The sequence below is a fragment of the Chlorocebus sabaeus genome, chromosome 12 (assembly GCF_047675955.1).
Source record: "Chlorocebus sabaeus isolate Y175 chromosome 12, mChlSab1.0.hap1, whole genome shotgun sequence".
Lineage (NCBI taxonomy): Eukaryota > Metazoa > Chordata > Mammalia > Primates > Cercopithecidae > Chlorocebus > Chlorocebus sabaeus.
Genome location: NC_132915.1, coordinates 111116988 through 111132048, shown reverse-complemented (window position 1 = coordinate 111132048; position 15061 = coordinate 111116988). Strand labels below are relative to the sequence as shown.

General features: G+C 56.4%; 1 protein-coding gene across 2 annotated transcripts in view; it reads right to left on the bottom strand.

The window, feature by feature from the left end:
* COL5A1 (collagen type V alpha 1 chain) overlaps window positions 1–15061 on the bottom strand; it is a 211821-nt gene that overhangs the window by 26867 nt on the left and 169893 nt on the right. For both annotated transcript variants that reach the window (XM_073022087.1, XM_073022088.1), the window contains exons 42-58: window positions 14934–15041; window positions 11933–12040; window positions 10912–10965; window positions 9856–9909; window positions 9651–9758; window positions 8747–8800; window positions 8538–8645; window positions 7126–7179; window positions 6229–6336; window positions 5505–5558; window positions 5148–5201; window positions 4060–4113; window positions 3369–3422; window positions 2440–2547; window positions 2301–2354; window positions 2149–2202; window positions 974–1081 (exon numbers count right to left, since the gene is read on the bottom strand). In XM_073022087.1, coding sequence (XP_072878188.1) covers window positions 974–1081; window positions 2149–2202; window positions 2301–2354; window positions 2440–2547; window positions 3369–3422; window positions 4060–4113; window positions 5148–5201; window positions 5505–5558; window positions 6229–6336; window positions 7126–7179; window positions 8538–8645; window positions 8747–8800; window positions 9651–9758; window positions 9856–9909; window positions 10912–10965; window positions 11933–12040; window positions 14934–15041 — 1296 coding nt within the window. The remainder of the gene's footprint in view (window positions 1–973; window positions 1082–2148; window positions 2203–2300; window positions 2355–2439; window positions 2548–3368; window positions 3423–4059; window positions 4114–5147; window positions 5202–5504; window positions 5559–6228; window positions 6337–7125; window positions 7180–8537; window positions 8646–8746; window positions 8801–9650; window positions 9759–9855; window positions 9910–10911; window positions 10966–11932; window positions 12041–14933; window positions 15042–15061) is intronic.

Here is a 15061-nt window from a genome sequence, read left to right as displayed (position 1 = left end):
TCTAATTTTCACGGTCACTGCGCCACCACACCCTGGGCGGCACTCCTCTGAGGACCCTGCTGTGACCTGGGGACACCGGCTGAGGAAAATGGTCAATGACATGGAGGACAGTGGCCAGCGATGTAGGGTTTGCAATGAGCTCCACCCTTCAGCAATGTCCTGCAACCTCCCTGGAGCCTGTGGTGAGGATGCCACCTTACTCCCAGCCTGCAGGGGCTCCGCCTGCTCCTGCCCTGTCCCCGGCATCCTATGAGGCGTGGGCACAGCGTATTGTGCGTGTGTGTGTCCGTCACACCTTGCTCGGGACGGAAAGATTCCCACATGGGAATAAGGACCCGTGGCCCTCATGGGGGAAGGACGGAGACACCGCAGGTCACCTCATCCCCTCTCCTGCCTCCATGGCACACGTCACCCTCCCCAGGCCACTTCCAAGTCGCTCAGAGTGTAGGACAGAGTGAAGCTCCCTGCATGGGGTTTCCTTGGCTATGGTTTGCAGAGGCTGCAAACTCCAATGAGCTACAGTGGCGTCCAGGGAAGTTTGGGGGCAGCTGGGGGCAGGGTGGAAGCAAGAGCCAGAACAGCCACTCTGCCTGCAGCACTGGCAAACACGGCTGGTTGTCACCAGTGACCTCCTGGGCAAGCGGCGGGTGACAGGCTCTTCCACAGGGCTGGGAACCAGGCAAAATGACCTGACTTCGGAGTCCCTCCAGCTCTGGGGGCCACCATGGTCATGAGGAGGAAGCCCCGCCTGCCAGTCAGGGCATGGGACTGGGAGACAGCTCTGCCCAGCTCCCTGTGCACCTGGGCAAGCCCAGCCCCTCACTGTTCCCATCTGCCAAGCAGGATGACCGGACTCAATTGACATGTGGACGTCCTTCTGGGCTCTGATGGGCCTTGGGTCCCCTGGGTGCCTACCCCAGGGATCCAAAATGCCTCTCGACAGCCCACACACAAGAAGTGGCATCTCACGCACCTGTTCTCCCTTAGGACCGGAGGAGCCCTGGGGGCCGGGGAGACCGCGGTCGCCCTTCTCACCCTGTTCACCCGGAGGACCGATGAGCCCGATCAGGCCTGGATGACCCTGTGGGAAAATGAAGACGGGAAGGGGCATTTGAGGGAGCCACGCCTCATGCTCGGCCACGGTGGGCCAGGTAGCATGCAGCACAGCCATGGCACAGGAATCTTCACGTCATGGTCAGCCTCCCCTGGAAGGGGAACAAGCTCAACAGAGCGGCCAGGGGACGAAATGGCAGGTCCCAGGCAGTCCTTCGCTGGCCAGAGTCATGTCTAAAAACAGACAGGGAGCCACAGACACAGAGACGGACCAAAGTGATAAAGGGGTTTTCCTGAGTGGAAATGTTTATCTCTGTCTGTCTCTTCATATACACACGCCAATTTCCTCACGGCAAATCCGAACGCCTGCTCCTATATGGAACTAAAACAAAGTCTGTGGACTGACACGGAAAGAAAGATGCAGAGTATTACAGATACTACAATCATGGGCTGTTTTTTAGAAAAGAGGAATCCATGACATTTGCTGTCTACGTTTGTCTTCTAGGAACCCATGGCAAGCCCCGCAAGGAAGCCCCAGCTCTCATCTGCCTTGGGGCTGGGGGCAGTGGTGGCGGACGTCGGAGTGGAAATGAGAGGGCCTTCATTGCCTTCTGCTTCATATACAACCGTCTCCCTCCTGAGTACATTTTATGTTTGTAAATAAATCAGTGCAAGTGGAAAACAACGCCCAGCAGTTAGGAAAAATAAAAGGGCTTTGCTCCCACTGCAGAAACGTCCCCACACCTCCTGCGGGAAGGATCTGAGGCCGCCCAGCCCAGGGAGAGCAGCAACCTGGGATCCCGCACATCCATCAGCCGGGGCCTGTGCGCCTCGCCGGAAGGTTTTCCATCAATACCGCAGGGGCCTCCGGGATCTCCCGAACTGCTCAGGACCCCCCAAAGGCAGGGGCCAAGCCTCAAACACAGTGTGTCTATTTTCCTTTGTTTTGTCACCTCTCAGGGTCCCCACCACCAGCTTGAAGCAGGTGCTTGACAGATTCGGGGGACGGAGCAAGAGCTTGTTGAGTTTGAGACCCAGGGTTACAAATTTGAAGGCCCCGAGTCACAACTGCCGGGGCAGGGAGGTCCCTCTTACCTTTTCGCCTTTGGGACCAGAATCTCCTTTGAGGCCGGGAAGTCCTGGGGGACCCTGTGGGAGGAGGCAGAGGGATCAGAGTCCTCATCCCAGGGGTTTCGGGCGGCAAACTCACCCTACCCCCTACCCTCACCATGGGGAATGTCACTCACCATGGGGCCGGGGGGACCATCTGGGCCTGGGGATCCTGGGAGACCTTGTTCACCCTGAAACACAGTGACACTCCGCATGAATTGCTGGGTCACCCGTCCCTCCACCTGGCAACCCCTCCGCCCCTCACAGCCTACTCACCACAGGGCCAGGGATCCCTCGAAGGCCATCGGGTCCGGGCTTCCCAGGGGCCCCCTGGGGACCGATGGGGCCAGTCTTCCCAGGAGGGCCTTCCAAGCCAGCTTCTCCCTGCAGGGCGGCGGAGGGCAGAATGAGGTCCGGAACTTGAGGCTCCAGGCACCCTGGCCCAGGACCACTGCTCGGAAACCCTGGGCACCTCTGGGAGAGCCCCAGAGTGACCCCATATCCAGGGTTGCCCTAATTCTCCACATTCTCTGGGGAAGCTGCCCTGGCCAAGTCTCCATCCTGACATTTCCCTGGCCAGCAGGGATCCCCAGTCTCCGCGGACTGCGCCAACCACAGCCCGGGGGTCACAGCACCACTGTCTGAGCAGGGATGGAACCGCACAACCTCCCGTCTCACTTAACAACAGGAGCCTCCAGGAGGGAGGCAGACAATGCCAGGCCAGGCCCTCAACACCTTGCTGACAGAACAACCTCCTGTGTGCTCCGGGCCAGGCCCAAGCCAACTGCATGGGTGACGGCATCCCATCTTCTCCACAGGCCCCGAAGCAGACACGGTCACCATCGGACACGGTCCGCTTTAGAGGTAGGCAGCTGCGGTGTGGCCGGCTCAAAGAGCAAGCATGAGGTCGCAGGGCTCCCGGGGACAGAACCACTCAGCACTGGGCTCCCTGAATCCCGCACCCACCACCTGCCTCCTCCCTCAGGCGGGCAGGACAGATGGCCCCAGTCTCGTGGCCAGCACTTGGCTGCCTCCTTGAGAGAGAACCAGGTCTCCTCCCCAGGTAGGCCAAGAGCCAGGTGCCCCTGGGGTGGCCACTCTTGGCCTCCGTGGCCTTCTCTGCCCACACGCTTGTTCACTCCCTGCCCACTGGGCTCCCTTGGGGGAGGTCCATGCGGTCACGGCCTGGCCCCAAAACACGTTACCTTGGCCCCTTTCTCTCCCTGTCGGCCTTCGGGGCCTGCGGGGCCCGGGGGACCCTGAAACAAGTAAGAGAACAACAGGTGGTGAGTGTGTCCTGCAGTGGCGGGGGGACGAGCTCGGGTGCAGGCGCTCAGGGTGTGCCGGGCTGCAGGGCAGGGGTGTAGGGTCATGGAGGCTGCTTCCGGGCTACCCACGGGGACATGGGTCCTCAGCATGAGTCCTACGGACTCCAGTCCCAGGTAAAGGCCTCTCAGGCCACATGGGGAGGCGCAGTGCACGCCTCGAGTTCCGTGTGGCCTCCGTCCTGGGTGCACCAGGCAGCTGTTTACTGCACCGCCAGCAAGTGGCCGGGCCATTCAATCTGCAAAGGATGCCTTCTCATTTGCTCTGGCTTTCAGTAAAACCTGAGCTAGGGGAAAAGGACTTTTGCAGCTTTGCGGGTGTCTTTCTCCCACAATGAATACCACTGACGGTGTCGGCAGCCGGCCTGTCCTAAAAGGAGCAGCCGTGTCTGCCGGGCAGGCCTGTGATTTTGTGATATGGTGGAGGCTGAGTGGAGAACACGCCACACCCAAGCCCTTCCACATCAGTGCGGCTCGGAGCACCCAGGGCCCAAGCAAAAGGTGACGGGAAGGGGCGGGGGTGCTTCATGCAGGGAGCTGATGGCAAGGATGTGCTTGCACAATTATTTACCCTTTTTCCTGGAGGCCCAGATGGACCTGGTTCGCCAGTAGGGCCGGGGGATCCCTGGTATTGGAAGAAAGAACAGTGTCAGGAACTGAGGTCTGTTAGACTCAGTTAAGGCAAAACCCACGGAGATTTCAGTCTACTCTCTCCTCGGCCGTCCTGCAGCTGCCTCTCTCTTCTTTTGGGGCTACCACAGAGGCTGTTGAGAGAGCGTGGCACCCAGGCTGTGACAGCGTAAGGAACCCTGACTCCCATCCCACAGGTTTTCTGCACTTTGGAAGAGAACTTTCCCACTCACGGTACTGACTCTTGATACACAATGACTGGTTCAGTCCTCGCCACAACCCGGGCAGGGACGAGGCACTGGCATCCCTTTTCACAGAAGCGGGGACAAGAATCGTCCCAGGACACAGGCCAGGACGTGGTGGAATGGGGGCATCTGTTGGGGAAATCCAGCCCGGGGCTTGATCCCTAACGCCTTCTCTGAGTGGACACTTCTCTCAACTCGGTGACATGGCCTTTGCCCTCAGGTCCGCAGTCCCCTGCGCTTGGCCAGGCTGGGCGCAAGGTGGGGCAAGGGCACCTGCAAGGCCTCAGGGGCCACCTCCAGGCCCAGTCCTGCCCAGGGCCCGTGGGGGTCGATCCATCCCAGAGAGACAATCTGGGCTTGAAGCAATGTTTAAAACACTCAACGCCAAGTGTCAGATGCAATGTCCAGTGTGATCTCGGTCAAAGTAAGGCAGGAAGGGCCCAGTGAGGAGAGGCACTGGCCCTGCTAGGCAGAGTTGTGGGTAAGATCTGACGTTCCTGTACAAGCCCGTGGCGGGTCGTGGAAGCCCTGGGGCTGCCTGCAAACCTGCTGCTGAGATGGCACGTACATCTCAGAGGGAGTTCATGAGCCTGTCACTGTCCAAAATCAATATCGTAAGGGAATCAATATCATAAGGGAAGCAATATCATAAGGGAATCAATATTGTAAAGGAGTCAGTATCAACTAGGTTGGAGTTTTTCCCAGACATGAGCCAAGCAAGTTGCAAAGTCCCAAGAATACACTGACACCTCCACCAGGAAGCCAGCCCAGATTGTGGACTCACCGTCTGCCCGGGTTCACCATCGTCTCCTTTGTCACCAGGGGGACCATCTTGACCCTGTGGGAACAAACGCGAGCTCCTTGCTGACCCCCAGATGGCACCCTGAGTTCACGCACCAGCTCCCACTGCATCTCCAGTCCCTTCCCAAAACCGAAATCCACCCTGGTGCAGCAGAGAGCATGCTCAGTGGGCTCAAAGGCGTCTTCTTGCTCTGATCACCAGAACATGAGTGCATTTTGGGACATTGCCTGCCCCAGTGAGAGTTCATCACGAAGAACAACCGGAAAGAGGGGACATGGGGCTGGCAGAGGCAGGCCAGCGTTGTGGGGATCCAGTGGCTTTACCCTTTTGTGCACCTACCGCGGGGCCAGGCTCTCCAGGGGGACCGGGATCTCCAGGAAAACCCACTGGGCCCTGAAAAGAAGAAAGAAAGAGGCAGCCAAGGCCATCAGCAACCTGACTGAGGCCACACGGGGCCAATCATGTTGTTGCCTCAACACAGCCACCTGCCACCGTCCAGCTTCTAGGACATTCCAGCAATTCCAACACCTCAGCGCACTTTATGGCGCAGAAACCCTCCCATGTGCAGCATGTCCCAGAGCCAGCGAGCCCGGCCAGTGGGCATGGCACAGGTCAGCTGTCTCTTGCTTTCCAGAGCCAAGCAAGGGGCAGGCGTTCCGCCCGCAGGTCCATTCCTGGGAGCTCCAGGCTGCAAGCAGAACCTGGACCTTCAGACTTCTGGAATGTGCCTCTCCGGAGCCCCTCTGATGCAAAATCAGGGCCGCCAAGGGCAGGGGCATCTTCCCAAAGCCCAGCTGTCACTCGTACATCTCAGCTGGCTGCCTGGCCCTCAGAGAAGAACCACTCAGGGCTTCCTCCTCCAGTCCACGCCCTCTGTCTCATCTCTGCTATTTTGGTTCAGTAGCTGGTATGAAAACCTCTAGTGTCTAGAAAAATTAGCCAAGACGTGGAACGGTCTTGAAGCTGCTCTCGGAACAGAGTGCACAGCCAATGAGTCAGAAGGATCCCAGCGCAGAGCCCCGCTCCTGCTGCAGGGTCCCTGAGGCGTGCCCGGCCTACTCACAGGACTGCCTTTAGGACCATCGTCTCCGGGAGGGCCTTTGGGTCCAGGGGGTCCAGCAGCACCCGAAGGGCCCGACTCGCCCTTCTCTCCCCTTTCTCCTTTGGGTCCCTGGAGGAGAGACACCAGGGTCAAGTTCTCAGAGCCAACCACGTCACCGCCCAGAGCAAGGCAGGTGCCGGTTTACGGTGGGCCTCCCCGGTTCTCACCCCATTCAGACCAGCCTTTCCAAGTATCTGCTGAGCCCTGTGGGGGGCCGGCTGCCAGGTCACACCCCAGCCCTGGGCAGAGTCAGCTCCTGTGTGCACCCTGAGGGGGGCCTGAGGAGCCTTCACTTTCTGGGAGCCCTCGAAGGCTGATTCAGCTCTAGGTGGGAGGGACTGACTCCTGGACCAGACGTCAGTCAGTGAAGACCACAAGGGGTGTCCACGGACTCCACGGATCTCATGGGGAGGGAGCAGCTAGAACCAGGAGACCTGAGTCCACCCAGCTGGTCCTGGGCCTGAAAGCCGCCTTTGGACTGGCTTCACAGTGAACACTCATCCGGCCTGAGAAGGCCTGGATATTCCTAGTCTGGCCCTCATGGTCCAGGGGAACGAGGTGACAACAGCCACCCTCACACTTATGGCAGCCCACGAAGGGGCCAGGAGCAAACACTACAGAGGACAGAGTCCCTGCAGGCCACGGGGCACAGGTAGTTATTGCTAAGTCTGCGTGCGCACGCTCCCTCCCACATCACACACCTTGTTCACGGTAATTCCATGAAACGGGCACAAGAGGGGTTACAACTCCCATTTCACGGATGGAAAAGCTAAGGCAGAGCCAGAGCCTCCGACCCAGCACCCCGTCCACACACCTGCTCGGTCGTATCCCACCCTCCTGCAGTGCCCGCTCACTCACCGGGGGGCCTCCTTCTCCTGGAAGGCCAGGCTCGCCTGCTTCGCCGGGCTCGCCCTAGGGAGATAGCGGTTATGGCAGCGGTGAGTGCTACGGTTTTAAGCATTTGCCAAATCCTGCCTGCTGCCTGCCCGCCCCTGGGCACCCAGGACCCAGCGGTTCCTGGGGCAGTAGTTGCTGTCCCCAGACACTCCCGGAATTGGAGGTGCGTGAGGAACATGGCAGACACGTGATGGATACAGGGCAGAGTGTCCAGGTTGCAAGCAACACTGGCTGTGAAGGCTTTCTCGGAGTGCTGCTCCAAGGGTTGTGGAGGGCAACTACGAGAAGCTGGTGAGTGGCTAGGATGGCACTCCAGGTGGGGATGGCCAGGGCCGAGGCAGGAGGACAGGCACACAGTCCTCAGGGACACAGGCCACAGGGGCGCAGGGAAGGGGGCACCCACAGTGGCAGCCGGTGAACGGAAACATGTGCCCTACAGCGGAGACACCAAGGCAAACACCACTTCTCTGCGTGGAAGCCGCACGCCATCACCCTGTAGTCTCAGCAGGGCATATTTCTCTTTAATTTCTGTATCATAAAAAATGAGCAGTGGTGGAAGGCGTCTTCCAATTTAATGGCCTGACTGATATCAGAAAGAAAGCTCTGGAAACCGTGCGCAGGAGGCTCGAGTGCATGGATGCACACTGTGTCTTCCCTCTTGTCCTGGGGAACTGAGAGAGGTGCTTTTGCAGTCAGGCGAATGCAGGAACAAGGATGTGGAGTCACAGCTCAGCGCCGTCCCGCCCAGCATGCAGGCGCACACACATGCGCCTGTGTGCACACACGAACTCACACACACAGGCACGCACACACACACAGGTCCATCATGCTGCACACATGAGCTCACACACACAGGCACGCACACACACACGGGTCCATCATGCTGCACACATGAGCTCACACACACAGGCACGCACACACACACGGGTCCATCACGCTCACGGAGTCTGGGCTCCAAAACCAATCAGATCAAATGGAGAGGACCCATTTGAGAAAATAATTCGGCTGAAATGGAAACTGCAAGCTTAGAAACACCAGTTCTTTAAGGGATAGTCTGCACCAGAGCTGAGCCTTGGAGAAGGAGGCAGGGGCTTTGCCGGTGGGGTGTTGTCTGGAAATTCCGCAAAAGGCTGTCATGAATGGACAGTCAGAGCTCCCAGTTCCATTTCACAAGTATTTGCCTACATTTTAAAATGCCTTTCATAGGAATCACCCAGCCATGCCCATAGAGATGAATACATCTCATCTGTGTACACACAGAGAGGTACACACACGTGCATGCACCCACACAAGCACGCATGTACACACACACACACACACACACCCCCCTCAAACAACCACAAATCTGCCACCAGAGCAGACACAAGCCTCACCTTCTCTCCCACTGCACCAGGGTTTCCTATTCCACCCGGGGGACCTTGTGGGCCATCAGCACCTGGAGCTCCGGAGGGTCCTCGGGGGCCAGGGGGACCTGGGGGCCCCTAGGAAAGGGGAGAGACCACTGAGCCCAGAGGAAACGCATATGTTTCCCCAAAACTGAGCTGCTAGTACGGCAAGGCGTTGGAGTCTCAGGCACACTTACCATCTGGCCCACGTCTCCTGTCTCACCCTTCTCACCCGGAGGTCCTGGCAAACCCTGAGAACAGGAAACTTCCCAGTTAAGCGCTGTTTTGTCATGTGTATGTCAGACACATACACGACTTTCATGACCTCCACCCACACAGCACCACTGAGCTTCGGAAGCCCCGGGAAGGTGCTTCTCTGTGCATAGCTACCCATGAGGACCTCCTGGGGTTCCCAGTCTCAGAATCAGCCCGAGGAAACACGCAGAGGAGATTGCAAAGATTTAAGACAAAGGTGATTGTGGCAGGATCCCATAAAACAATAAAGCCTAAGGAGCCAGCAGCAGGGGACGCCTGGGTAAATGATGTCACCACCAGATGCTGACTTACTGTGCAGTGACTAAAAATCATGTTTTCCAAATAAATAGAAAGTCATGTGTAATGGCATTCAACACGCTCATAACATAAAATGGGAATGGAGGATGGAAAATGGGGAAAGCTGGGTACAAACTTTCTCTTTGACGTACGACACAATTCATTTTTCAAAAACCAAATACAATGACCTATGTGCCTCTGTGTATGAGAATACACACATTTAAAAGGCATGGCAGTGAAACGTGCCCGAATGTTTATTGCTGTCATCTCTAGGGGGTGCATTTAGAAGTCACTCTTGCTGTGTTTCTTACGAATCGTCAGTTTCCACCATGAGCACAGAAATAAATGAGACTGTTGAAGAGCGGTAAATGCGGGCACGCCTGGAATTCTGGGAAGCCACAGCACTTCCAGTTGGAACGAGGAGGCCCAGGAGGCCCCCTGCAGCCTGGCTTTAGTTTTCCATTCTCAAAAAGACAAGAGGAGAGAGCACAGGGAAGACACAGGGGACGTCAGAAGCGGAGACCGGCGTGGTGAGAACCCCGCAGTTACCTGCAGCCCCACTGGCCCAGGGGGTCCAGGAAAGCCTCTGGGACCTTCATCACCTTTCTGCCCGAAAAGGCCCTGCTGGCCCCGAGGCCCTGGCTCGCCGTCAGCTCCCTGCAGGGAAACAACCGACCACAGGTGAGGATGCTGGCACCCCAGCAGCTCCAGGGGGCATGGGGTTTTCCGAAGGTCATTGACCGTGGATACTCACAGAGGGACCCGGCTGTCCGATGGGACCTTGAGGACCTGTAGGCCCGGGAGGACCCTGTGGGGAACAAGACAGAGATGTGTGTGGCTTCCTGGATTGTGGATAAGGCTGAGGGCGGGGTGGACCACATCCTGAGCCCGGGGACCGATGCATCAACATCATTAGTTCAGTCTCTACATGCGTCGTTCCTTGCACCACGGTGCAAGCCTGCCGCAGCCTCTGGGAGGTAGATGAGGATTTTGGTTCCACCCCGAGCCTATTTCTGGATGGCAAAGAGCTGTCCCCAACGTCTCTCGAGAGCACCGCGTGTCATCTCAGCTCCCACCATGCACCCACAACACGGGCACGTGAGGCCCCCTTTAAGAGGGAAGGTCCTGGCACCATGTCCCCTGCTGTGCCATCCTCAGGAGACCTCCGGCATGGGACCACGGGAAGGAGGCAAGCAAGGAGGGCACCGTGCCCTTGGCCCCGGTAGCCCAACCCACGGCTGGAAGGACACAGCCCCTGCGGCAGGCCTCCCGGGAGCACGGATCCTGCTTGACTAGGAATCAACATATTGGGGGACAGGCCTGGCCGTACAGGGGAGAAGGAGACGTTTCCCCCGTCGGGAGGGAGCTGGTAGCAGAGCGATGGGGCTTTTCTAAGAACACACTAGGATCTCTGAACAGATGAAAAAACAAAAAGGGGAAAAACGAACAGGCACTTGGTCAATGGTGCTGCCTGTGCCGCAGCATTCTGGTCCCCTCGCCTCAGAGGGCAACGGGTGTGTCTGCAGGACCCAACCCCTCGAGGACAGAAACACTCGATGTGTTTAATTTCACAAAACCGGAGGATGCGTCCTGTTCATTCTAACACAGAGGGACTCACTCCCAGATATGCACGCGTGTGCACACACACGTTGTTGGAACACACACGCACGGGAGATTTTCACAGCATGTCCTGCCAGTCATCAGCAATGCTGGAAGAGAATGTGCATGGCACACGGCCTACAGCCTGGGACGAGGCCCGTGGGGACCTGGGGGCCTCCACGCCCCCCGTGCCCCCCGCGCCAACTCTTACCTGCTCTCCTTTGTCCCCTTTGCTTCCTTTCTGCCCTGGCTCGCCGATCTCTCCCTAGGGGAAGGTGTGTGGGATTCTGTTAGACAGCTTGACAACCATTTGGACCTTTTCTGTTCCCCATAATGAATTTTTCTTGGAGATGAAGAACAGTATCCTTCCCAGGTGGCCCTACAGCTTTCCTACGCATAAATGTTTCCATAGATTAGCTTGATTTCCTTTTTAATACACGGGCTAAAAGGGATGAGGTCTTGATCTGATGCTAGACGGGCTTTTAGTAGACCTGAAAATGTGGGAAAAGTCATGTTGAAAATATTTACTCTGTTTTTCAAATTGGGCCGCTGCCATGACAACGTAATAACAGACAACTCAATCACTATGTTGCCAAAGAAGTTACTAAAATCCTCTCTGTTGTTCCTGTTGGGGCAAGGCTGTCTCCAGCCCGGAGATGTAAGGCATCATCCATGCAGAGGTGACAAAGTCGGAAATGTCCCCAGAGAGGGGTCATAAATAGAAAGTTACAGCAGAGCAAAATTTCACTGTCTGCATTAAATGAAGGATAAAATACAAGCTCCTGCAGTCATCATTTGAGAATTATAAAGCACATTCTTAATGAACGGGAGCCTGGATCATTCAAGTGGAGACATTTAAAAATAGATAGTGAGCAAAACCTCATTAAACCGGGCTCCGCAGCTTCACAATTGGAAATGATTCAGGGGGGGACCGGGAAGCATTTTTCTCTGCTCTGGCTACTCACAGCAAATGTCGTGGGCAACCTCAAAATGACACAGGAGGAGGTGGTTTCTAAGTCCCTCAAGCATGCCGGGGACTGTGTGTATTACCGTTTATCTGTGGGCTGCTGGGACGTTATCCCCCAACGCCAGGGCTGCGGGGTGAGTACGGTATCACTCTACCAGCTGAACCGCTCTACCCACTGGCGTCCTATCCTTTAAATTCGCCACCCTCCCTCGCACCCGCCTGCCCAGCCAGGCCCAGCCCTGGGTCCACTCTGGATTCGCCTTACCTTATCTCCGTCTTCTCCAGGAGGACCCACAGGGCCAGCTGGACCCGGGAGCCCCACAGGACCCTGGAGACCGTCTCGGCCAGCTGGGCCTTGTGGACCTTTCTCACCCTAGAGAATACAGAAGATCTCAGGTCAAATGTGGTTCCAACCTGGGAACATCCCCTCACCAGCTCATTACCCAAGAGAGGGACCCGTCGGCAGGGAGGGGGAGTTGGCGAGAGGTGACTGCCCCACAGTCCTAATGGATTTCAGCCAGGGCCACTGAGGGCCGACTCTGAGCCCACCCCCAGACCGTGAACTTCTGGTGCATCGTTTCAATGAATCCACACTCATCCTAGGAAAGGCTGCTCTTTTACAGATGGGGAAACTGAGGCACAGTTAGTGAGTAGTAGAGACAGGATCCAAACCCAGCCAGCCTGAATTCAGGCTCAAACAAAATGAGCCTGTATGTGGATCGTCTCAGCTAGCGACTGGGAGCCAAGACCAGTGATGGGGACAGCCTGAGCTCCAGCCTTCACCAACTTTCTGATTCTTTATACTCTCTGCACTCTCCCTGCACACATGCAAAAGGATGTGCATGCACACACATGAAGACATACAAGCATACACCAACATGTACATACATGCACACACGCAAATACGGCTGTATATATACATAGATACATGTATGCACACACAAACGTGCACAAAACAAGCATACTCACATGCACGTGCACACACACGAATATGCACCAACATGTACACACAAGGACATGCATGCACACACAAGGACATACACACAAACAAGCACACCAACAGGTATGTGCATGCATATATGAGTATGCACACACGTACACACACAGGACATGCTTGCATGCATACGCACACCCTGTTTTTCCTGTCCTTGTAACTTCATTTCCCTCCTAACTGCCTGCTTGGTAATCTCAAATGATCCTTCTTAAGTTCTTGCTTTGCTCAGTTTTACCAGCCATCACATCACTCGGTGAGCAGCCTATACTTTCTCACTCCAGACAGGAATCCCTGTCTTCCGACAGATACACAGAAGGAGAGTGCGCACATTGGGAAGGGAAACATGGAAGAGAGAATGTACATGCAATGTTCTGGTCTAAATGTAGCCGGGATTTAGTCATCCATCACTATTTCGTCTTACCATTTCCTCCCTCCACAATGCACGTCCTGCTCCTCAAACTTAGCTCCTATTCATAGAAGTTTCTACCCTACTTAAGCCAGAGAATGCAAAGACCACGTGTGGGGCTTTTGTGGGAGCTTCCTGTCCTACATTCCCGGTCAGGTTGGGAGTTCTCGGGAGACGTCCGACCTTTGCTTGGCCCTTCCTTCCCTCTGGAGCTATTCTGGGAGGATAACGAGCTTCTCCCTGGATAGAGCAACTCTTGCAAGGTTTCTGCTTAAATATTTACTCTCTTGAAACCGTGAACCGAGCCATTTCCAACTGACTTTGTGTGCACTCTATGCACTGACTGCCCAGTTGGCTTCAGTGTTCCGGCACAGAATCCAGCTGGATCCGTGTCCTGGGTGCCTCACTGGAAATGATTAGAAATCACCAAAATTGCCAATAACATATGAAACAGATTCTCAATGGCCCAGATGTTTCCAATGTGGTTTCCAGGGAAGTTCCTGCCCAGGGAATGTGGGCTATTCCTGCCACCCATGAGCCACTGAGAGTGAAACGTACAAGAAAATCACAGCTTTCTGGCTGGGCGCAGTGGCTCACGCCTGTAATCCCAGCACCTTGGGAGGCTGAGGTGGGTAGATCACCTGAGGTCAGGAGTTCGAGACCCGCCTGGCCAATATGGCGAAACCCCGTCTCTACTAAAAATACAAAAATGAGCCGGGTGTGGTAGCGCACATCTGTAATCCCAGCTACTGGGTAGGCTGAGGCAGGAGAATCGCTTAAACCCAGGAGGCGGAGGTTGCAGTGAGCCAAGATCACGCCACTGCACTCCAGCCTGGGCAACAGAGTGAGACTCCATCTCAAAAAAAGAGAAAGAAAACAGCTTTCTAACAATCAGCACTCAGACCTAACTCAATCTGAGATGGTCTACGCTGATACCTGCTGATTGCCCCAGAGAACTCAGGCTCACTCTGACCGTCTGTACTGGGAAGGAAAAAACTGAGATTAATTAAATTGGTCTCCATAGCTGATTGAATGCAGGGGTAGGGGACGTTGCAGAATTGTGTGGCAGAAGTCAAACACGGGGCAGGGTGGACCACTTCTGGACGTGGTATTTTGTGGGTTATTCACGAAAACAGGCTGGCAGGAAGCATCTAGGCAAGGGCGCTCACTCATCTCTTTCATGGAGACCAAGATCTGGGCGGCCTCAAGACATGCTCCTCTCCACTCCTGAGGCTCCACAAAGCCTGCAAAATGTGGGGCTCACCGGTAGGTGGACTTTTCCTGGACACAGAGGAAGGTGCTTCGTCTTCCCGTTATCCACCCATCCCCTGCCCCTTCTTTGCTGGACATCTGCTCTCTACACCTGCCCCCTAACCAAGAAATGGGACTCCCCAGTTCCAAATGTCCTTTCCCATGAAGAGCCCGGCCATGGGTCGAGACCAGTAGCGGGGAGCAGTTCACACAGTGGGCAGCTGTGGCCCGACCACACAGGTGGCACTGAGGGTGGACGGAGACCAAGTCCACAGGTCACTGACTGTCTTCGGCCCCTTCCTCTGTCCACATGGGTGGGGACCACCAGCAGGCAGGCGTGGACAGGCTGAGCGCTGCCCAGTATCATCCCCGCAGGGCCCCTCTGGCTCAGCTAATGGCAGGAAGAATGTGGTTGGCGCCGGGGCTCCTCCTGTGCTCCTCGGGCAGGTCACCAGGTGGGACACTCCCTCTGGCCTAGAGGGCCACAGACCCCACCCTATCCCCAATCCCCAGGAAATACCCCTGGGGTCATCACAGGAGGAGGGACAAGGCTGGACACGGAACGACCCCAGCACCTCTGAGGGAAGGGCTCCCCCGATCCAAGGCAGTACTTACAGGAGCCCCTTTCTCTCCTGCTGGCCCTGGGGGTCCCTGGGGCCCAGGTCTCCCTGGAATTCCAATGGGCCCAGCGGCTCCGGCTGGACCTCTCTCCCCTGGAGATCCCTGAAGTGGAGCAAGAAAAC